The sequence below is a fragment of the Callospermophilus lateralis genome, chromosome 2, assembly GCF_048772815.1.
Source record: "Callospermophilus lateralis isolate mCalLat2 chromosome 2, mCalLat2.hap1, whole genome shotgun sequence".
Taxonomy (NCBI): Eukaryota; Metazoa; Chordata; class Mammalia; order Rodentia; family Sciuridae; genus Callospermophilus; species Callospermophilus lateralis.
This window is the reverse complement of record NC_135306.1, coordinates 161,766,143-161,790,476: the sequence shown is the minus strand read 5'-3', so window position 1 is coordinate 161,790,476 and position 24,334 is coordinate 161,766,143. Positions and strand designations below refer to the sequence as shown.

General features: G+C 49.5%; 1 protein-coding gene across 3 annotated transcripts in view; it reads right to left on the bottom strand.

Moving 5' to 3' along the window:
* Positions 1-24,334, bottom strand: part of Mical2 (microtubule associated monooxygenase, calponin and LIM domain containing 2) — a 206,505-nt gene that overhangs the window by 52,950 nt on the left and 129,221 nt on the right. The window contains exons 20-22 of one of the 3 annotated variants that reach the window (XM_076846897.2): positions 23,589-23,691; positions 8,381-8,561; positions 4,251-4,432 (exon numbers count right to left, since the gene is read on the bottom strand). In XM_076846897.2, the coding sequence (XP_076703012.2) occupies positions 4,251-4,432; positions 8,381-8,561; positions 23,589-23,691 (466 nt within the window). Of the gene's footprint in view, positions 1-4,250; positions 4,433-8,380; positions 8,562-19,854; positions 21,090-22,728; positions 23,692-24,334 lie in introns of those variants that run through there. The other 2 variants (XM_076846899.2, XM_076846898.2) reach the window with 2 other exon arrangements.

Sequence of the window (24,334 nt, the reverse complement as noted above, 5' to 3'; positions counted from 1 at the left end):
CAGCTGGCTGCAAGACAGAAACACAATGGCAGAAGGGCATGGTGAAGAAAGCTGTTCAATTCATGGCAACTAGGAAGGAGAGAGAGGCCAAAGGCACACCCCCTGTGACTTACTTCCTCCAAACATACCCTATCTGCTTACAGTTCCTATCTAGCAGTCCATTCAAATTATTAAATCTTCAAGTGGATTAATCCTCCAATGAGGTTAGAATCCATCATTACCTAAAGCCCCACTTGTGGACCTTGCTGTAATTCCTTCAACACATGAGCTATTGGGGGACATTCCCAGCCACGACTTAAAGCTCTGACTGCTTCTCTTCCACTGTTAACATTGTGGAATGGAACCTATTGGAGATGACTAAAATTAGGGGATGTAGCTCAGTGGTAGAGCAATTGTCTAGCAATGGTCTTGAGTTCAATCCCTAGCACTGAATACTAAAAAGGGAAAAAAATAGGAAAGGGATAAGATTAGTGAGAGATTTCCCAACACTACTATTTATGAGACACACATGCACATATTTTTTACCACAATGGAGACATTGTGTGAATGGCAATGATTAGTTCTAGAAGCTCTAAGCAGCATAAAGAACGGCTGGTTCTCTCCTTTTTAGCTTATGTTTTATGTGTGTTTAATGTTTGCATATAGTTATTATTTTAAAGGAGCACTTTAATTTGGGGGATTTCAGTGTATGATCTGCTGCAAAAGGAGTAAGAGGGTGAGAATTATTTTGCCATATGGTGCTGATGATCTCATGTTATTGTCACAAACTAGTGGTGTCTTCCATATGCCATTGGACCATCCTGTTATCAGGTTATTGCCAGGAAAAAAAAATGGATAAATACCAATTCTTCTATGCCAAAATAATTTGGGGGCAGACTGCCCTCCTAAATCAACTTGGTTTCTATCCAAAAATCCAATGCACTAGATCCATCCCTTGAGTTGCTTGGGCATGCATTTCCCAATTAATTTATCCAGGCAGGCCCCCAGGAAGCCGCTTTTCTGTGATTCCCAAAGTATGGGTCAGGCCCACCTGCATCCATGCACCTGGGTTGCTTATACCAAATGCAGATACTGTCCCATTTTAGACCCATGGAATTTGACTTTCTGATGGTGAGGATCCAGGGATATGCCTTCTAGACAAAATTTATATGAATCACCGGACTAAATTATTATGGTTTGGATTTTAAATGGCCCCCCAAAGTCCAATATGTTTAAGGCTTGGTCCCCAGGCTGTAGTGCTATTGGGAGGTGGTGGAATGTTTAGGAGATGGTGCCTAATGGAAGGAGGTCAGGTTACTGGGGAGTGTGCCCTCGAAGGAGATATTGGGACTGTGGCTTCTTCCTCTTTTTCATTTTGCTTCCCAGTTGCCACTAGGTGAGCATTTTCCTCTGCCATGTGCTCTTGCCATGATGTTCTGCCTTACCACAGGACCAAAAGCAACAGGGCCAAGCAACAAGTCACCTCAGAAACCATGAGCCAAAATCAATCTTTTCTCTTTATAAGTTGTTTATCTCAGGTATTTCGTCACAGCAATGGAAATCAGACTAATACCACAGATGTTTTAGGGGAATGTTTTCTATGGTTTTCATAACAGAGGGTGTATGTAAGTTGTATTTCATGCCATCTCCTTGGGCAGGCTCTGTAAAAGAACTTGGTGGGTATGAGAGCTTCCTTGACCAGCTGAGATAATCCTGGAAATCTCTCGTTAAATGGGGGAAAAATGTACATAACATAAAAAAATACCATTTCTTAAACATTTACTAACGTGTTATACAACTCAGGAACAACCAAATGGAAGTGATACTTTAAGCAAGGGATGGGGAAGGGGTATGAGGCTTACATGCCCCCTTAGGCCCACCACTCTCCCAGGACCTCTGTTTGTTCATCAACCCCAAAGCTCTTCCAAGCTGTTTTGCTATTTAGTTAAAAAAAAATTGATAGCATATAATTCAGTGGCATTAAGTACATCTACATTCTGAACAACCATCACCACTATCCATTTCTAAAACTTTTCTCTCATCCCAAACAAACCCTTTTTTATGACTGGCTTACTGCACTTAGTGTATGTCCTCAGGGTTTATCCATATTGTATTATATGTCAGAATTTTGTTCCATTTTTGGGTTGAATAACATTGCTTTGAATGGATGTGCTGTGTTTTGTTTATCCATTCATCTGGAGATGGCTCTTGGTTTATTTCTCTCTTTTGGCTTTGAACAAGAGTGCACAAACCAGGAATCTTTCAAAAGCAATATCCTGGTCTTGTCTGGTCTTCTCTGAATCCGCCTTAAAGGCATTTATCCAGGGGAGAATCCAGGTGAATTCAATAACATCCACTCATGATGTCAACCCTACATGATCTGGGAAAGTGTTGAGTTTCTTATATCAGCATTGAGAGTAACGTTAGAGATGCTAACCTTAACCATTGCGTCCGGCCTATCAGTGATCGAAACCATAATTGATGAAAACGAAGTCAACAAAGGATTGTCTAACATTCCTCTATCCACCCCTCTATGTTCTTGGTATTTCATTCTAGAGTTAAGTTAGACTGTCAGAAACAAAATGCTTTGGCCAATTGCCTTAGTCTCTTAAACCAAAGTCCATGACTCACTGTCTTACCCTAACCTGCCATCAGGGGGCACTATGAGAAACAACCTTAAGAAAACTATGGCTAAATTTTCTGAGGACTCATTAAGATATGAGCTAAAACAGTTCTTGATATCATCTATTTGACATGAGCAGAAACTTTCTATAGAGTTCAACATTAATAAAAGTTGTGTCTACTCTTGATAACTATGTAAACCAGTATATATTTTTCTCTTGGACAAGGAGAACAATTGTGTGTGTTCCCTTTTTAATACTGTCTGTTTAGAACTATGTTCTCTCTCTCTCTGGAACATTTTACTTCCTAAATTGGCTTTGTTATGCTCGACTCTGAGGCTTCGTTTGTCATGTATAGAGTCATAACTTTGTATTTCGTCTTTCTCATAAGTGGCCTAAAATCCCATGACAGTTGAGAGAGGAGAAACAAAAGGAAAAAAAAAAAAAAATGAAAGACAGGCAGGCACTGGATCTGCAAGTAGGAGGCTGGAGCCCAGGGAGACGGAAGGGGTGGGGAGTTAGTGGTAACCCGAGGCAAGGCAGGACGCTCTGGGTGCAGGACAGTACTCAGTTCAATGCCTGTGCTCAGCTTTTCATACTACAAATGGCACTTTAAAAATGTATTTTGGTGACAACATCCATTTTTCTTAAAAAAAAAAGAAGAGATCCACATGGAAGGGGAAGTTCAAAGTTAAAAATATCTGCATCTATTCTCTTTGGCTCCAATCCTTCTTCCTGGGAAACCAGGGCTTCTGAGGACCAGGTGGAAATTTTACTCTTGGCCACCAGAGGGCGGTGCAGGACAAGTTTGGTGTCCAGCAGAAAAGGCTATTTATTGGTCCTAAAGGAAGGAGGCAAGTTTGTTGGCCTGTTTCTTCCCTGGCTCTCCTTCCTGCAAGTCAGATGACTTGGTCACAGGTTGATGTTGACTGAATCAAAACACTCAATTCTGGGTCACCTTTATGAATTAAAACAAACTGGGTTGCTAAAGACAACTTGTTCTAAGTAGGCCAGAATTCGGAGGGGGGCCCTCATCACCTGTTCTCAATCCTCTGGAGAGGAGACCAGGGGAGAGCTCATGGTCTTTTTCTCACCTGCAAACTGGGATTTATATTATTTACCAACATACAGGGTCCACCTAGGATAAAATGGGGCCATGGGTAGGAAGATTCCAGGTGCTCACTGAAGATTCACTTATTATTGGGTAGGTACAGGTTGGGTGCATTTCATGAGCCCATGCCCCTGGAATGGCCCCTGTGCTGCCCAGGGCTGCATGGTGTCCCACAGCAGCCGGTCCCACGTCCCTTCTTTTAGGGGTTAAAGGTTGTTGGAGGAACCTCGAGGCAATATCCACACAGGTCACAGTGGAGAAGCTGTTCCAGGTAAGAGGGAACTAGGTCCCCCTTATCTGCCAGCCGGTGACATCCAACAGAGGACCAGGCCCCTCTGATGTTTTCCCACTTGGGACTTCAAAGCTGGAGAAGCACGCCAGCTCTGGTGCAGACCCCTCAGCCTCACTTCCACTCCATCCTCAAAGCTCCCACCCTGAGAGTGCTACTGTCACCTGGCCTCCAGGAAGAAAGGCAGGCCATGAGGGTCCCTGCTCCCTCCCAGGGTTCCAGAATGAAGCATGGTGCACCCTTTGCTCACTGTGTGCAGCTTGCAGCTCCTCCAGGCACGGCGGGGAGTCTGCCCTGGTCAGAGGCTCCCTCAAGGAGATGTGCCGGGTGAGGGGCTTCGGTAGAGGTGGGGATTCTGGCTGCCAGGCTCTCACTTCACAGGGCTTCGCACTGGAGGCCTTGCTGCTGCCAGAGTCAGATTCTGCATCGGAGCTGGAAGGAGGAAGGAGGGAGTGGGTGAGCCGGAAGCCCTGGAACCCACCCGCTGCACACACCCACACCGCGCCCTTCCCATCCCTGCCTCCTGCAGACCTTGGAATCAATCAGGGGTTTAGTTCATCTGTGCCCAGTCCCCAGCCTTGGACTGCACCATAATCTGAGGTCTGAAACCCCCGATTCCTCTGTTGAATTCTTAACCTCCAGTATCTCAGAAGGTGACTGCACTTAAAGACAGGGTCATTAAAGAGGTAACTAAGTTAAAATGGGGTTATTAGGTAGGCCCCCATCCTACGTGACTGGTGGCCTTATAAGAACAGGGAATTTGGGCATAGAACGTGCGCAGTAGGAAAACACCACCATATGATCAGGAGACGGCCATCTACAAGCCCAGGAGAGAGGCCTGGAACAGATGCGTCCCTCCAGCCCTAGTTGGAGCCAGCCCTGCCAGCGCCTTGATCTCAGACCTCCATCCCACAGAACTGCGAGAGGGGAAGCTCCTATTGCTTCAGTCACCTGGGCTTGGTACTTTGGGACACAAAGTTGACTCTACAAGCTTGGATCAGAGCAGGAGAAAGCTCCCAGCAAATGGCTGACCCACAACTCACATAAAGTGGGAAGGGTCTCACCTGAGCACAGCTCCTGAGCTCTCGGGGGCCAAAGGAGCTCATCTACAGGAACTTGATCCTAAAACTTCAGGCCCTGAAATGCTGCTTTCCTTCCCCCAGAATGGGGGGTGGGGGTGGGGAGCAGAAAAGCCTCTCTGGCATTTGGGGACGTGGTGTTTAACGTGGCAGGAATTTAAGTGGCAGAGAAGTGGAGGTAGTGTGTTGTGGGCAGAGGAGACAGCCCGAGCCCAAGCCTGGGGTGGGGAGGGCATGAGACATTTTAGTGAAGATAAATATCCTTCCTATCTATCTATCTATGGATCTATATGAGTCTATCTATCATCCATCCATCCAGCATGGTTCTTCCACTAGGTCACTGCCCCTTGATTACCTGTGTGCCTAGTGGACCCTTCCTAGTGCCCAGGCCTGCCAGGCCTGGCACCCCATCCTGTGCACTGGTCAGTCCCAGAGGTGGGTGTGTGACCTGGGTAACACCAAGAGGGGGCTTCCCTGGATCCCGTTCTGTGACATTATTTATGGATATGGGCTGAAGCCCTCCTTAGCGAGGGCTACACAGGTGGGGACAGCCTCTCCGTGGATTGCTGCAGGGCTGACCTGTGCAGAGGCAGCAAGGGACAGCTGCTGTGAGTCTCTGGCTTCAACGTCACCTCCTCAAGGTGGCCTGAAGTGGGGACCACCCTTGGACTTCCTGGCCCACAGCAGCCAATACGTCTGCCTTTGTTACCAAAGCTGCCTTGAACTGGGTGTCTGCCTCTTACCGTGGGGATGGTTCTAGGTGAGCCTAGAGGACTAGAAGGCTGTGTGACCTTGGGCAGGTGCCTTCCCTCCTCTGGGCCCTGGTTTTCTATCTTAGTGACTACCAAGGGCACTCTCGGGGAGTGGTTCTCACGCAGATGTGCACATCAGAATCACCTGTGACACTTGCTGAAGCGTGGGTTCCCAGGCCCCTTTCCAGAGTCTAAATGATCAAGACTTAATAAGCTAGATGGCTGTGACCATTGCCTCCATTTTTTCCCTCCTGTTGTCCCCACACGTTCTTCAATTAGGCCTCTGCCCACTGACTCCACGGAGACCACGTCGTGGACGTTAATGAGGACTCTCCTGTTGGAAAGCCCCAAACTCCCTTCTCTGTGGAGTCGACTGGACTCCACAGCTTCCCAAGGTAGCAAACCACACCGTCCTTGAGGACCCGTGCTCTGCCCTGAGCCACCCTTGTCCTCAGATCCCTTTTTGAAACACTCTCTCCTTTGGACTCCTTAACTGCCCCATCTTGGTTTCCCTCCTCTCCAGTGGGCTTTGCTCGCTCTTTCCCTGCTTGCTTTCTGAATGTGCAAATGCCCTGGGGCTCTATTCCAGGCCCAGCTCCCCTTTATCAACAGGAGGATAATCTTACTCCATTCAGGACCCCTCAAGTCCTTTGGTTTAGTGGGTTCTGAACTCACCATCTTCAGTCCTGTTTCCCTGAAAGTTCAGATGTTAGACTTGCATGTTGGACTGCTAACTTGATATCTGCACAAGGATGTGGGCAACTCAAACCCTGGGGGTCCAGGATTGAACTCTTGGTTCCCCTTGACCTATATCCCCTGAAATCCTTCTCACCTCAGGAAATGATCATACTATCCGTTCAGTGATGGAGTCAAAACCTGGGAGTTGCCCTTGAACTCTTCTTCCCTCAGGTTCAGCCAACCAGCAAACCCATCCCCGCTGTTCCACAGTCCCTAGCCACAGGCTCTCCCTCCCTGATCTCCCTCCCTGATCTCCCTGCCTTTGCTCTGCTCCACCTGACCCATCCACTCCCTGCACCAGGGCCTGCCGATTTTCAAGAATTGTGACTGAGATGTCACTCTTCAACTTGAAAATTCTCTTTCAATGATCTCTGGCTTAGAACGCAAGCCCTTCCCAGGCTCCCTGGGCCCCACTCCTGCCTTCCTTCCAAGACCTCTCCTCCATCAGGCTCACTCCCACCCAGGGCCTGTGCACTAGCTGTTGTCAAGGCTGGACTGCCCTTCTTCCTTGACCGTTCCTTCCTGGTAACCCCTTCTCAGCTTCAATGTCACCTCCTCAGGCAGGCCATGTTAGGTACTCTGCAAAAATGGCTGCCATCCTTCTCCTTGGAGCCACACTCCTCTGCAATAGGACTTTGCCGCTCTTCTCATAAAGGGTGGAACCTACTTCTTGGCTCCTTGAATCTGGGCTGACCATGTGACTTGCGGTAGCCAATCAGATGCCATGGGAACAGTACTGGGCAGGGCCAAACCTGGGTCTCCAGAAACCTTGTGCTGTTCTCCTCTTGAGCTAGCCTCACTTGCTGGATGGAGGCTGAAGACGCAGGGCACAGTAACCCTCTGTCACCACAGCTGACAGCCAACTCTAATGCAGAAGAACTCTGTTGGACCAGGCCACCAAGGCCAGGGCTGTCCCCGGGGCCTGCTGAGCTGCTGGCCCCCACAGTCGAGGATGTAATAAACGGGGTTAAGTCACTCACTCGGTGCTGGCTTGTTACCAAGCATGATTTTGGCAGTCAGTAAGGACACAGAGTCCTCATCTGGCCGCCCAATCTAAGAGCTGACTCGTGGCTCTCTACCATGTGCCCCTACTTTGCTTCTCTACCTGGTGCATGTTTTATTTTTCCCATTAATGCTTCCTTGTTTGCTGGCTGTCTGCCCAACCTGAAGAAAGGAGGTGAGAGCAAGGACTTTGCGTCGAATTGGTCACTGCCCTGTGCTCAGTCTAGTAGATGACAGATACTTCTTGTTGCTTGAGCTCCTGAATGATATGGGTGTGTCTGGGGGTGTGTCTGGGGGCGAGGCTTGGAGTCTGCACTTCTCATTACCACTCTGGGTGGGGATCTGATGCAGGAGGTGAAATGACACCCTCAATGACAGTCATGGAGTCACCAGGCTTCATTTCCCTGCTGGCTTCCCCATCACCATGCACTGCGCTCTCAGGGTGGGAGGGCCCCAGGAGCCCCTCCCTGTGACAGGTAATGCCCATCTGCAGCCCTTGCTGCAGACCATGTGACAGTCACCTCCTGGGAGACAACAGTGATGCCAGGACCTTTCCCTTCCCCGGGAAAATAATTGCTAACATTTTCAGGGTTTATTACACCCTGAGCCTGTTCCACACACTTCCACATGCTAATGTTTTGATCCTTACAACTCTTTCTGAGACAGGCGCTATGATTGTCCCCATTTGACTCATGAGGAAACTGACGCCCAGAGACGTCCTTCTGCAAGTGAGTGGAGAGGCCAGATCCCAAATGTTGCTCCTCCTCCAACCCTGGTGTGGTCCCCATCCTGCAGCCGCCTGGGCCTACCTGCTGTCCTCGCTGGTGACCAGGACACGCACGGCCAACACGTCCTGCCCAACCCCGTCCTCCCCAGGGCTGATCCTCACAGAGGTCCACTCGGAGGGCAGGGGAGAGGTGGCTCCACCTTCTGTATCATCGGGCTCTGGCTCAGGGACACTCTTCGGCTTCTTGGGGGAGATAGGCTCATCTGCTGAGAGAACAGGCTCTAGAGAGATGGTGGCATGGTGACTCCAGAAGGGCACCTGCTCCTCAGGAGTCTGGGCGGGATTCTGGAAGGGTGCAGGCCTCAGTCTACACAGGGGCTCTGAGACCCACCTCTGAGAGCGGCTCTGCCTTTGCTGGAGCCCATCCCTCTGCCCAGCAGATGCACAGCATTTCGGGCACACCTCCTGTGTGCAGGGCATGGACACATTCCTCATCCCATTTAATGGTAGGGAGGGTCCCAACATGTTCAGAGGGCCCACCTCAGGCTCACCAGCCGCTGGCTGCTGGTGTCCAAATCACAAGGCCCAACCTATTGCTAAACCCAGGGGTGACGTCTCAGTTCTCATCTTATTGACACACAAGCAGCATCTGACCCAGCCCATCAAGCTGCCCTTCAGACACAGCCCTCCTCTCAGCCCCGATATCTCCTTTCTGGTCTCCTTTGCTGGTCCCACCTTCTCTCCTTGGTGTCAGAACGCTGAAGGGCCACAGGGCTCAGGCTCTGAAACTCTTTGTCTACCCTTATGTCCCCCCTGCGGATCTCATGGTTTTAAATAACCCGAGACAACAATGGCTCCCAGGCTCACTCTCCAGCCTGGCGGTATCCTTGAATCTTGACACACATACTGCGCTTACTCGGCACTTCCACGTGGACGTCTAACATGCGCATCAAACTCAACCTGTCCAAACTGAATGCTTCACTTGCCCACCAACCTGCCGCACCCACAGCCGTCGCCATCTTGGCAGGTGGCAGCATCAGCCCCCGGTGGTCAGGTAGCTTCCCTGACTTCTCTCTTCCTCTCATCCTTCACTCAAGCCATCAGCCAGTCATGGTGGCTGTCCCTTTAAAATCCATCAGGGATGCAGCCCTGCTTTCTATCACCTGGTCCCTGCCTCATCACCTCTGGCCTGGATGACAGAAACAGGTCAACCTGGGCTCCCAGCTCCCTGCTGCCGTGCCCCACCCCCTCAGCCTTTCCCAGCAGCCAGAATGACCCTGCAGAAGCACAAGTCAGACATTGCCATTCTCTGCTCAAATCCCATGGGCTCCTCTTTTCACAGGGAAATAAAGATGAAGAGTCTTACTTACTGTGGCCCCCAGTGGCCCCTGTATCCTTGCTCCTCTACTGCCCCCTGGTTCGCTTGGCTCTGACCTCCTTGCTGTTTCCCCACCCCAGGCCCCTTGCACTGCTCTCACTTTGGTTAGAAGATGCTCTGCCCAGGGACACTTGCATGCAGGGCTGGCTCCTTCGCCACCTTCTCAGAGATCCTGCACCAGCCGTCCTGTAGAACGCACCCTGAAGTTTCACTCGCCACACATCTCAGCTCCCAATCAACTATACAGTTTTCTTATTTGTTTATTGTCTCTCTCCCAGGACTAGAATCTAAGCGGTGATTTTTGCCCATGTTGTTTGTGGCAGGAGTTTACCTAACAGTGGGTGCTCAGGGGCTGCCTGTTGAGTGAGTGGACGAATCCCTCTTGGTTCCTGATCTGCCGGGTAACCCTTCTCTGGTCACCGTGGAGTACTTGCCCTTTTTCCTTTCCAAGGGAAAGACCTAAACTGATCTTGGCTGGATCTCACCCATTGTCCCCACATAGGAGCCATTGTCTTTTCTTTCCCCGGCTCTTAACTTTTTTTGCTTACTAGATTTTTTCCACCGGGATTTACATACACTGAAGGCTCCAGTTTTAGGAAACCACTTTTTAACCTCAGACCTCACCTGGCAGCCCTTTCTCTCTTCTTCCTCCTTTCTAGCCTGTCTTCTTGGAAGACTTGGCTGCACTCATGTTCTACACTTTTTTATCAATCCCCTTTCATCCTGCTTATGCCCCACCCCAAACTGCCCCCAGCAAAGTCCCCCATATTGGGAGCCCCACTATTGTGAAATCCAACTCACAGGGCTTTGGGGTCCTCCCTGGCTCCTCACTGCTCCAAGGGACACTTTCTCTCCCTGCCCCTCCACCTGTTCCATCTCGCCATCCAGTATTCTAGCAGCTATTTTTGGGGGTGCTCAATATAAACCACAAATCATTTGGCACTTGGGCATTCTACATGTGCTAAGCCTGTTAAGCTCACATGATCCTCTGAGCCAAGCAGTATTATTGGACCCATTTTTCTGAGGAGAAAACTGAAGCCTAGAGAGATTAGATTGCAAGCACGTGGCCACACATTGCATCAGAGGATGGGGACCAGTCTGTGTGTCCATGAGCACAACAGATCCCCAGATAGATATCCAGGCTTGTGGCTTTTATTCTGCAAATTTGGACTGAGAATATGCCCACAGTTCTTCACTTGCTCTCTGTGACAGGGGACTGTGTGTTTATAGTCCTTCTCACCAGCGTAGGTGGGGCACCCCTGCCTGTGATGGAGGTTTGGCTGTGGGACTTGCTTGGACCAGTGGAAACTCTTGGATGTATTGTGAGCAGAGGCTTCAGGTGGACTTGCAGGTCTGGCCTGTCACTCATGCTCCTGCTAGATTGCCATGAAAGGAACTTATTTCAGATGGTTGCTGCCCCTTCAGCCTGAGTCCCTGGTTGAGGGTACATGGAACACACCTGGAGCCAACCTATAGCCTGGAGCCCAGCCTGGCCAATCCCATGGGAGCCCAGCCCACCTTAAACCTGCAGGGTCTAGCCAACCCACAGGCTCACGAGCAAGAAAGTCGAGGCCATAGGCCACTAAGATCTGAAAGGTTTGTTATACAGAATTATTGTGGCCGAGATCCAGCTCTATACCTGACTATATCTGAGAACAGGTATGTTTGGGTGCCTGTGAGCCACATGCCCAATACTCATGCACCTAACAGGTGCTACTGTACCCTCCTCTGACCAGGGCCTATGCTAGGGATTAGGAAATGCATCAGTCACCATGGTCTCTGCCTTCAATGACCTCTTTTTGTCTCAGAGAGGAAGAGACATGTTCATAGATATCTATATTATAAGGCAAATTATCCAAGAGGGGGCAGTGAACAGGTGTAAGGTGTGGGAGGTCTGACGTCCATGCAGCAGATACTAGGTTAAAGGTGCCATTTTACCTGGGCTGGAGCATGGGATGGGCAAGAGTTGACCCACAGAAGGGGAGACAGTACTTCTAGGGGCCTCTGGAGCAAGAGCAAGGTGGGAGAGAGCTGCCATCTGCATGGGAGTGGAAAATAAGTCCATGTGGCTGGAGGACATGGGGGCATGTAAAACAAAACAAAACAAAACAAAAAAGAAAGAAAGAAAAGAAAAGAAAAAGAAAAGAAAGCAAGCCAGAAATGAGTCCTTTGACATCCAACCATGAAAAGGCTTGAGTGGCAGGTTCAGGGTGGATTTTACTGCAAGCGCCTCCACTGCAGAGTCATAAGCTGGGGACTGGGATCATCAGATTAGTGGCATAGAAAGACCACTCTGTGTCAGAGTGGAAGGTGGACTGGGGGACCCACAGAGGGGAGGAGACTCAGGGAGGTGGTGGTGACCTGGCAGCATGAGGTGGCAGCAGGCAGCTGAGTCAGGCTGTGGTGGCACCAGACCCAAACTGCAGGGATACCCTGGGTTCTGCTTTTCTTTCTTCCTCCCAGAGAGTTCTGGCTTTGCCAGCGGGACTCAGGAGTAGAATAGTTGCTCCCTGGAGACCTGGAGGGGTGGAGGACACGGCTGACCAATGGTGCCCCAGTACTGCAGAGCCAGGGCCAGTGTGTCTTATAGTGGAGCCTGGTGATTAGTGAGTGGGCACTGGGATACAGAGACTGCAGACAAGAAGATAGTGTTTCCTTTGCACCCCCTACCAGCTAGCCAAGGCACACCCCAAAGGAGGACATGCCCGTCCTGTTTCCATCCAGCCACAGGTACTTTGGGCTCTAAGGCTCATTTTTATGTCAGGATTTTTGCTTCCAGAGACCTTGGGTTCCTGTCCTCACAAACCTAGAGGTCATAGAAGGACTGATCAAACTGGTGTCAGTGGCAGGGGTACTATTAACCATCCTGAGGCCACACAACTCATTGTCCAGCACCCATGCTTGTTCAGCACTCTGTGTCCACCGTCTCTGACATCCCGACAGCCCGAAGAGGAGGGTACCATGATGCACCAGTGGAAGAGTGGAGGAAAGCAGAACCCAGAGAGCACCTCGCCCGGGCAGCATGGGAGTGCACAGTGTCGGAGCCACTGCAGCTGCTGGCCTGCCACTCACCTGGCAGCCACGTCTGCAGCCTGCCCAGGTGAGGGGACAGGGCGCTCACCTATGCTGCATGAGGCCAGCCCCTCACTCCTTCCCCTAGGCAGATTGCTCTTTGCTTTAGACTCTGCCTGAAGTCCTCTCAGCTCAGGGAGAAACCAGGACTATATAAGGGCGGGGTGTGTGGTATGGGGGGACCAGGATGGCAGGTGGGGAGTGGGTTGGGGGAGAAGGATCTGCTCCTCCCAGAGCAGCAGCCAGCTGGACCTCCTGGCGGGAAGCAGGTCAGCTCAGAACCAAGCATCTCACGCTCCTCTCAGCACTCTGACCAGATTCCTGCTCCTGGTGACAGAGGAGACGCAGGAATTCTAGTTCTTGGGGAAGGCATTGCCATCAACATCCCGGGAATGTCTGACCTCACACACCACCCCAGCAGCAGCCAAGTCCCAAGGCCCTTTCCTGCCTGGGCCTGGCCCAGGGCCCTGGGCTGCCCTGGTTCTGCAGTGGAAGGCACTCCTGATTTCCACCTGTCTCGAGACTCTTCTACTCACCCCAGGACCCAGGAAGATAACAGAGCAACACATGATCTCCATGATTGTTATTAACTCCATTTTCCAGGAAAGAACACTGAGGTTCAGAGGAGTTGTCCAGGGCCACTATAGAGCCATGGTCCTAATGGCCAGTCATTTCTGCTTCTAGGCTTGGAGGAACCTCCCCTGCTGTTGTGTCCCCTGTTCTCTCGGTAGACAAAAATTGAGAAATAAAGTGGTGTAATCAGGAAAATGGAGCTGAAACCAGGGAGTTCAACAGAGGAAAGGTAAGGAGTCATAAGGTGTTAGAGCAGCTGAATGGCCAGATGGGGACGTGCAGGAACTCAGAGATGAGCACAGTGGGAAGCCACCAGAGAGTGGGGTGGGGGAAGGGCTGGGGCTACCAAAGCCTAGGGACCACAGCCATGGCTGCAAGGCAGAGAGGCAGGAAGACCACCCTGGTTTCTCCCTTGATCTTGCCCTCAGCCTCCCACCAGTGCATCCAGCAGTCAAACCTAACAGGAGGTCAGTTGCAAGAAACACTGGAAGATGTACTGTGTGGAGGCCATGCCTCTCCAATACAGAGCAGAGCAGGGGCAGGGGCTGCTAGAGTGTCTCTGAGCATGAATAGGTAGATGGCTGGGACACTAGGCACAAGGTACTTGTAAGGTGGACCATGATGGCTGAGGGGACACTGAAAAGATCCCAGTAGAATGGGGAAGGCCATGGGAAGGGGTCTGAGCTGGCAGTCCCTCTGTCCACCTCAGGGGATGCCACAAGTGCTCTGGGAGGAAGATTCGCCCACAGCAGCACTAACATCCTGTGCAGTGTGTGGTCCTCTAAGATAAAGGTGCATATGTCCAAAGTCAGCTGCTGCCATCCTGGGGTCTTTGGAGCATGACTCACCTGGGCATACTCAGGGAGCACCCATGGAGCTTCAGGAAAGAAGCAGTTGACTGTAGTGCTGGGCCTCTGGGCCCTCCCCTGACTCTGGGACTTGGCTACTGGGCTTTGCTGTACTCTCACAAGGTGTCCAAGGTCCAACGAGTGGGCCTGGTTGTTGACACACAGGCACACCCTCCACTGTCCTGAAGCCAGGGCAGGTAGTTTACTCGGAGGGCCCTGCCTGGCCTTAGCAACGGCCTCTGTGCAGAGACCAATACATTAGACTAAATGCAAACAAGAGGAAGCCACAAAATTTGATTGGCGGAAGGGGCTGAGGCCAGGCCCTTCCCTGGAAACCCAGGGATGACCAGCTCCTACCCGAGAACCCTCATCCTGGACACTGGGCCGAGCACTGGGGAAATGGCAGCCTTAGGAGGGCCTACAATAGGCCCCAGCCTTCAGGGGAGGCTCCCCCTGAACCACCCTCCTTTGGTGCAAGTGTTGGGAGCTCATGTGTGTCTTCCCCATGGCTCTGTAGGCTGCAGAGCAGCAAGGGACCTGGGTTGTCTGGCCAACAGCAGCAGGTTTAGGGCCTCAGTTCTGGGACCCTGCCTTTTCTTCCCCCCCCCACCACCACCACTAGGCACTTCCTGCAGTTCAGAGGACAGCTGGTCTTCTGGTGCTCTAGGCACCCCCCACCCCCACGCGCGCGCACACACATACACACACACAACTTGAGGAGTTGCTAGTGGACAGCAGCCTCCCTTGGCCTTGGTTACATGTACAGGACGACTAGGCCTATAAGGTCAAAGCCAAGTTGAGCCACCCACATGTCTTGATGTAGGGGCTCCAGTGGCAGCTTTCGCTCCACCCTGGTCCAGGTGCTGGTAGCATCCCCCCTTGTTTTTATCCTGTCATCTGGATTTCTGTGTCAGGACCCCAGAGCAGGGGACAGCAAGGAGGTGGGAGGACCTGTATGGCCTGGTGTCATGGGCTATCATGCCCCAAAGTGGAACCCGCTGTTCCAGTTCCCCCTGGAACTGCTCTCTACCGCCAACCTCTGGCCTAGCCCTGCTAGAAGCCCCCCAAGCCCACCTGTCACTTTGTGGACCCAACTCTGCCAAGAGAACTGTGTGGGGATGCTTCCCCTCAGAAGGCAAAACCAAGGCTCCTGTCAAAACCAAAGAGTCTGCAGAGGCAGCAGGATGCACAGTGTCCTCCCCCTCCTCCAGGCCTCCCTCCTGAGCTGCGGTGGATGCCAGCAAGAACTTCCTTGGCCCCGACAGGCTCCCAGCCTGAGGCCCAGACCAGAGAGCCTATAATCCACGAGCATTTCCTGAGGGCCCCTGCGTGTTCTACCTGTTGGGGTGACGTAAGCCCTCAAAAGAACAGAGATCCCAGACTCAGGGCGCTTATGCCCTAGCACAGAGCAAAACATAAACAATACACAACTCGAATGACTGAGTTGCACGGCAGAGCTGAAGGTGATAAATGTGGAAAAAAAACCTAGTAGGTGAGGTGAGTAGGATCACCTAGGAATGCAGCCCATGTGCTACAAGGACACCTCCCTGAGAGTGACAGCCTGAACAGACTTGAGCAAAGGACAGGAGCGGCCGTATGGATACTGGGAAGGGTATTTTTGGCAAAGGGAACAGCCAGTGCAAAGGCTTTAAGGCAGAATGCACAGGTGCGGGAGGTCAGTGTGTTGTTTTTCATATTTATCACCTTCAACTCTGGAGTAGAGTGTGTGAAGGAGAGGAATAGGTCAGAGTGCAAGGCCAGGCTGGATAGAGACCCTTGAACCACTGTTTACCTTTGGAGTTTACAAGGTAGGAGCTGGGGAGCTGGGGGTGGAGAGGATCTCTGAGCAGGAGACCTGACTTAGAGGATCCCTCCATATGCGTGTTGAAAATAGATTGAGGGGTGGAGGGAGAAGTAGAGGAGCCTCCTAGGAGGCCTCTGCCATAATCCAGGAAGGAACGACAGTGACTGAGGCCAGCTAGTGTGAAGGTGGTGAGGAGGTGACATATTCTGCTGTTGCTGGGATTTGCTGATGGGTTGGATGTGGGGCCAAGAGAAAGTAGAATCGAGAAGGACCCTCAGCATTGGGGGATGAGCAACAGGAAGAGGGGAACTGCTGTTTGCAGCAATGGAGGCAGCCAAGGGTGGAGCCCATTTCAGGGGAAATCAGGATTGGAGGTGGTCTGAGCTGGACGTCCTGGTAGAGTGCAGGTGGAGGTGTGGGTAGGGAAGTGGTGGGTGGATGGCTGGAAACAGAGCCAGGACTGTGCTCCCTCTTACTGTGACTTGGGCACTCTCTAAAGCAAACTCAAGTCCTGTTGGCATGGAGGGAGGGAAGGGGGCTCTAGAACTGAGGTCTGGGGATCAGTAGGTGGGTGGCTGGGGAAGCTAGAGAACTAGAAAGAAATAGATGGGGTTGCCCAGTGAGCACTGGGCCTCTGCCTAGTCCTCAACCTGAAGATGTTCTGCCAGGTGTTCTAAGCCCCAGCTGATCTAGAGTGTCTGCAGAAAGTCTTCCTGGGCTCATTACCAAGTGCTATCCAGGACTCAGCAGAGTGCTGTGGCTCGGGCTGAGTGCTCAGCTCATGGGTTTCATCACCTTCACAAAATGTTATGCTGAGGTTTTGTTTGGTCCCAGTTTGCAGAGGGAACTTGGCCAATGTCGCCAAATCAGAACAAAATGCCAGGAGTCAAAGCCAGGGCTTTGGCCAAGTCCAGGGCCCTTACCATACACCAAGGACCCTTAGAACAGGCGCCTGGCTCTGAGCCGGGGCCCTGGTGGCCTCTCTTGAGCCTTCACAGTTGAAGAGGTCGCTATGGACTTGCCTCTCTGGTACCAGTGAGCTACTTTAATAGGGTCTTCTTACCATTAGTGCTGACCTCAAGGTTTTCACCAGGAGGTGAAATGCTAATGAGCAGCTGTGTATTAAGTCCTTGGCCCAGTGCTGCACAGAGAAAACGCTCGCCATGTAATAGCTGGGCCAGCGGAGGAGGCAGAAACTTTCTTTTACTTATTTAAGGAATTGAAAACAAAAGTTATAAAAATGAATGAGTTCACAGAAATAAAGGAGAGCAGCTCCCCCACTCTGGTTGACCTACTTACTCTACTTAGTATTCAAGCAGCTCAGATTTATTCCTCCTGTTGGGTTATTTCTTTAGAATACATTCCCTGGGGTAGGATTATTGGGCTGAGAGGTCATAGCCCTTTTCTGAATCTATTTTTTTTATTTTTTGGTACTGGAGATTGAACTCAGGGGTGCTTAACCACTGAGCCACATCTCTAGCCCTTTTAAAAAAATTTTATTTAGAGACAGGGTCTCATTAAGTTGCTGAGGCTGGCCTTGAACCTGCGATCCTCCTGCCTCAGCCTCCAGAGTTGCTGGGATTACAGATATGTACCACTGAGCCCGGCTTCTGGATCTTAATAATAATTGCCATATTGCTTTCCAGTAAAAGATTGTCCCAGAGTATGTTTAACTCAATACTAAGTTCTTATTTTCTCTTGCAATCTACTTTACTTTTTTCTTTTGCTAAGTCGGTGGTACAGCATAAGTAATTTACATTCCTTTGGAAGCCAAGAAAGAACATTTCTGTAAATGCTTTCTTTTTTCTTCTTAGTGTTTAGCTTTTTAATCTGCTTAAGTGAAATTATTTGTTTGCAGCCTTTGTGCATTTATCTTCTGGTCATAAATAAATACGAATGGATCACTTCCACTGGGGGAGGGCCCTGGGAAGCCCAGCAGTCAAGGAACTCTTTAAATACCATGGCATTTGACTTCTTCGTTATTCCATTTAATTCAGATTTTTCCTCAGTATGCCTAAAAGATTTTAAATTTTACTATTATATGCTGTTTTTTAAAAAAATGCATAGTCAGATTTGTCTCATGTTTTGTCTACATATTTTTTTTTTCTTTTACAGGCATTAAAATTTAGAGAATTGTCACTCCACGAGCTAATGTTTAATTCTATTATATGTATACACAAACACACACACATATATCTACACATACACAAATACATATATGTGTGTATATTGATTCTGTGGTGGTGGTAAATTATAATTTAATTATATTATTTTACTTTTAGAATGTAAGTCTTTAATTTAGTGTGGATAAAGAATATTCTACCAAATGCTATTTCTGAAGATTATAAAATCCAAACCAAACCAATAACAAAATTTCCAAGTAAGAATGGGAAGCCAATATGAACAATTAATTAAGCTTGTTCACCAGAGGACTCCTAGGGAGACCTTTAACATGCTAATGAATCTTGTGCATCCTCAAGATTCAGAAGGACTGGCAAGATCAGTATAAAACATTTCTCAAACTTTGTGACTATGGAACTCCCTATTTGTGAAGCAACTCTTGGGGTATCACACTTGGAAGAATGTTGCTTTAATCCAACTCTAAAGAAAAATCAAAACCTAACCCTGAGCTCTACAGAATGGAAAATCCTTTCTGTTTCATTCCCTGCTGTATTCCCAGCACACAGTAGATGCTCAGTAATGATCAGCTGAGTAAATGAACAAACACAGGTAAACAAATAAGATGAATCAGATCTAGGTCAGCAGTTTTGAGTCGCATATCTCTAAAATGCAGGGAGATAGAGGGATTTTGAGTCGTCTCCTGCTGTATCCCCAGAATTTAGAATAATGGCTAGGATAAATAATCATTGAATAGATAAGTGAGGAATGGGACACTTGCCAAACCTGCTAGCTGGCTTCCGGTCCCTCCCGTCCTTCCTTAGATGGAAGGGAAGGAGTACAGGGCCCTTGGCCATGACCTGAGTTGGCTCTGAAGGCAGATGCAGGCACCAGCAGCTAAGCTAGAGACCAGGGCCCCAAATCTGCCCCTTTGGAGGTGCAGGAGCCCTCATGAAGTTCACAGGTGGCTTGTCATACGAGTGTCGGAAACCCCGCTACATCAGGCCTGGCGATGGCAGGCCTCTGCCCACTATGTAGCCTAGCAGAGTGAGGCTCCAGATCCTTCCCCTGAACACAGCCTGCGGTTGGGTGGAGCCTGCCCTGGGAGCTGGACTCAGAAGGTGCTGAACGACCGGAACCTTTGTGGGTAGGGGATGGTGAAGGGCTTTCCATGTGATGAGAGCACACTGCTGTGTTCACTGCCATCCTGACGGGTATCCCTCTTTCCTCCTTACCTTCCACCCGCCACTCAGCTGGAGCAGTGTGAAATGTTCAAGACCCAGCCTTTGCTCTTTAGGGGCCTAAATCCTGTAAGGTTCATTGGCAAAGCTCATCAGGGCTCCGGCTGGGAAGTGTCTGGGAAATGGGTGCAGGGAGCAGTCTACAGTCTGTTCCTAAGAGCAGAAGTCACACCGACCCTCACCACTCTGCCCAGCATCTAGAATAGCAGAATACCATGAGCTTTCAAGGAAGAGATCCCAAAGCTTGGCCCCGGAGTGTTGGTGACATTTTCCAAATATTACCCCTGGGTAATATTTTGGAGTGTCCCAGCGCAGCCCCAGAGAGTCCCATGTCACCACAAGTGCAAGTCTCACCAGCGGTTTAGGGAAGACAGACACCCTAAACCTATCCCTGTATTTGAGTTTTTAGGAGTTTCCATGGCAAAGAAGAGAGGAAACAATGAGCTTTATAAAGAACCATATTTATTTTCATTTACAGCATCAAATACCATAAATAAAGCTAAACATTGTTTGCTGTGTGCAAAATACAGGGTTCCACGTGGCACTGTAAATGATCACCAAAGGTCACAGACATGCCTTGCAATGAGAGAGGGAGGCTAGCTAAAGAGAGGCTGAGAGGGAGGAAGGCTCTCTTTGGTAGACATTCTAGAAAGGGAGGGAGACTCTGCAAGAGAAGATAAGACAAGAGCAACGACTTCGTACTGGCCAGGCTCTACACCAATGCAGCAAGGGATGCGGCATGCAGGGCTGGGCAGAGGCTCAGAGGTCAGGGTGGTTCTGGCTCCATGCAGGACAGACACTAACTGCAGCCTGAGACTGCGAGGCCTGGCCTCAACAGCTCCGTGGCACATGATATGCTGGTTCTTTGAGGAGCACTTTGATTGTCCTGCTGCTCCAGGTCAACGAGGCTGCAGGAATATGTGCTTTAAGAGGAGTCACAGGAGCATTTAAACTTGGTGCTCCAGGCCTGGGGTTGACCTCGGTCATTTCTCAAAGCCATTTCTCTCCTGTGACAGTGACTACCTTGTTTAAAGCTCCTGAATTACTGGGGCTTTAAGAGCCAGGGGGATAAGAAGAGCCCCCGCCAACCCCTTGAATCTATGGTGCAGGATGCCATAGAGGAAGGATTTGCTAGAATAGTTGTGATGACATGTTCACAATTCAGAGCAAGGGTCAAACTTGTGATGAAGCCTGAGAGCAAATATTTTTTAAAATCCCTACAAAATGAATCACCTGTGGTTTGGGTCAATGGCATTTAGTAATTATGTTAGGACCAAAATAAAAAGATGCTACTGTGCAGGACAGTTTTCAGAGACTGTTAGACAAAAGCATTCTTTTCAAGGGTTACAGAGCCCTCCCTATATGGTACTGTCTCAGGGTTAACCCTCCCAAGAAGGCAAGTGGCTTTGCAGGTGCCATTGGAAAACATGCACTCAAACTGGCCCAGGGAACAGAGGAGAGGTGGGGCATGCACTTGGTGTGGAACAGGCTGCTGGCTCCAGGGGAAGTGAAATTAGAACACGGCTTTTGAGCTGAACACCACCCCACGCCGTTAACCGTCCATGCCACCAAATGAGTCCGTTAGTATGCAAGACACTCACAGTTAGCGCAATCAGTACTGCGGGCGGGGAGGACGGGGTACGGAAAGCAGGTTAGGGGTTAGCACCACTCTCTGAAAATTGCCAAGAAAATCAGTCACCTTAGAGCAGAAGTGTGTCAGCCAAGAAGTGGGTGTAGCACTGGAAGGCTGAAATGAACTGACGGCCATAGTGTAAGGTTGGAAAGAGAAAGACAGAAAAGAGATCTTAGCGAACGGATAAAGAAGAAATGGATGACAACAGGAGAAGGCACTGAAGGAAACCGTTAAAGAAAAAAAGGAAAACTTCTCCCAACAAGTCACCTCAATTAGGAGAGATGAACCTTTCTGGTGGTGACCAGCTGCTGATTGACAGGAGTGGACACATGTGGTCTGCATATTGTCAATGCTCTGCTCTACCCCACTAAGAGACCTCCCATCTCCATATTCTCTTTGTCCCCCTTTTACTCTGGTGCCTTATATTTATCCTTGAATACGTAGCAGAGGCCTCGGGGTGTCTGCCCCCATCCCAGGATCCACCCATGTATCGGTGCTGCTCACCAGGAAGGTTCACGGTCTCAGAACATACAAATATCTCAGGCTTGTGACAGGCACAACCCCCTCTACCACAGTAATTCAAACCAGTCTCCTTATGACCAGAAACCCCGGCTTCACAAAAGGCATCAGTCCACCCTGAGCTGGTGGCAATCACAGTAACACGGCTATCCACATCATGACCTCAAGAATTTAAATCAAACATAAAAGGAACCAAGGGCTCCTCCATCATGCATAACATTGAAATCCTAGCAACATACGATAAAAATACAATTCGAGTCAGAGGAGCCGGTTCCCACAGACTTGGCCACAGTCGTGTTGCTGTTTTCCCCCAAGGGTTTCAGGGAAGTGATTGTCGAAAAATGCAACCCCTCTTTCCTCCCCAACCCCCCATAGAAACTTGTCATCTCATGCTCTTGAGAACTCTGGCTCCTCACATGCACCAGGTTCCAGCCCTGGATCTAGAAGAATCTCTAGAGGTAGTATTTACTCAGAGGCCTCTTGAGCCTAGAGACTGTGGGTACACTGAACCCCTAGAGGGCCTTTCTCTATCAGCTCCTCAGTTGCTCAACCAGATCCTGCAGCTGAGCATGTCCAGGCAGAGTGGGGGTGGGTACAGCTGAGGGCTCTGCCAGACACCCTGAGTAAAACATGCAGGTGGGCCTCATACTCATTTTTTTGCTCTGACAGGACCCATTTCATTGAATTGGTCCATTCCCAGCCCTCTCTGCCGGTCAAGATGCGGCAGAAATCCCCCTGGAGTGCAAACACCCTTTTTGCTAGGGTCACGTGAAGCTGGTCCCTAAACGTTGGGACCATGTGGCTGGGCACCTGCAGACAAGGATCACTAGGCAGGCCATGCTTCCCAAGGGCTCACAAGCACCCTCAGGCTCAGCTAACACCAAGGGAGGGGGTGACTTCTTCCTCTCCCTGAGCGGCCTTATCTTTTAGAGGCCCAAATGCCACCAGCTGAAATAGCTTGTCCTCAGTATGGCATCAGCTTGATGGATCTCTGGGGTCAAGTGCCATTGGGCTTTCCCTGCAGTGCCCATTAGTGGGAAGGAAAAATGTAGGTTTGCAACAATCTGAAACCCTGTGGTTCTGCAACACTGGCTTATGATTTGGTGTGGGAAAAAGCCCTTAAGTTTCTTTTATATCAAAACAAAAGAGAAAAATGGTCCTCCCTCTGGAGGACAGAGTCAACTACATGTTGCTATGTGCTTTTGTAGAAACGCATTCATTCTATTATTCTTTTCTTCCCAAATCATTATGCTTTCATATTAAAAAAAAAAAAAAAACCCAAAACAAAGAAAAACATGCCCACTGTTGACAAGGGGCATCCAGTTACAAAAGTAGAAAGGCACTTGTCAGGAGATGGCACATTCACTTTTGTGTATATAAATCCCAGACTATTCACTTTGCAGGTAGCGATTATTACAACTCACTAGAATGTGGAAGGGGCTTGTGCAACCAATTTTAAACTTCAAACCCATGTTTAGAAAAACTGACACTTTAGAAAAAAAAATGTTTTTTCTTGGCTTAGTGAAAGTTAAAAAATTGAAATGTAAACCCAGAAATATGGCTCACTTTGGTATATAAAAAAACAGTACAAAGTTATAGAACACATCCTTCATGTCATCCCTGGCCCTAGCACCATGGCTAGATGTTCATCCTGTCAAGGCCAGACATAGGTGGCCAATGTGAAACTCTTTGGCTTGGAGCTAATTGGTTATAGACACTAGACTTCCTGGCCAGAGCCTTTGCAAACTACAAACACACTGCCATCTAAACTATGGAAATGTTAAGGCACTTTGGGACAGCCAGGGGCTTCACTGGAGCTTGATGGGGATGCACCTGAGCACCCAGCTTCGAATGCTCTCGAGGGAATCCTCAGACTCCCGGTACATGGTTGCCAGGACCTCAGCGAAGGCCCAGAGAAGTGGCAGCCCAAGGCTTAGAAGCTCGTACATGTAGCAGTAGTTGTAAGCATTGTCCCTGAAATGGAGGCCGGCAGCTTGCAGAAGTCCCTGCATCCAGTTAAGCAGGCCCCAGGGGAGGCGGAGCAGGTCCCTCTGCAGCCTGAGAGGCCAGCTCAGGGCTCTCCTAAAGAAGGAGGTGGAGATACCTGGGGGGCTACCTTCTGGTGTGCCAATGGCAGCCACTGCACAAGAACTTTCCGTGGGAGTGTCTCGTTGAGGGACTTCTTGCTCCTGCCACGTCCCCTCCTTCTGAGAAAGAGACCAAAATGAGGGCATTTAGTCCACGATTCTCACAGAGGACTCCTCCAACAAAGCAGACTGAGAGGGCCAGAGAAACTCTAACTTGGCAAACTGTGGGCTCACCCCCCAAATAGTCTCAGGCCCCACTCATGATGCTGAATATGGGCACAACTTTTGGGGGGATAAACTGACCATATAGTAGTTCATGAGGCTTCAAAATAAATGGTTGCCCTTTGACCAGCAACCCAACTTGTAGTGATTTATACTAAGATAATATTTTGAAACACAGGTGAAGACTTCCATACAAAGACATTCATTGTAAAAAAACATTTGTAAGATAAAAATACCAAAGTGTAAATCCAAACATGGGGCTAGTGAAATAGGCTATTGATTGTGCATAAAATAGGATCTATTATAGGCATTAAAAATTAGAATCCCAAAGAATTTTTAACATCATGGAAAACTGTTATTGATACACTGTTGATTAAAAAAAGAAAAAGGAAAAGGAGGAAATGAAACTGTGGAGATAGATAGGATTCTAACTGGGTTAAGATACACTCACCTAGGAAGAAAGTCTGGACGGGGTAGTTTTTTCAGAGTACAGTGATTAACTTTTCTTCTTTATATGTTTTAAAATCTACCACCCCCATTT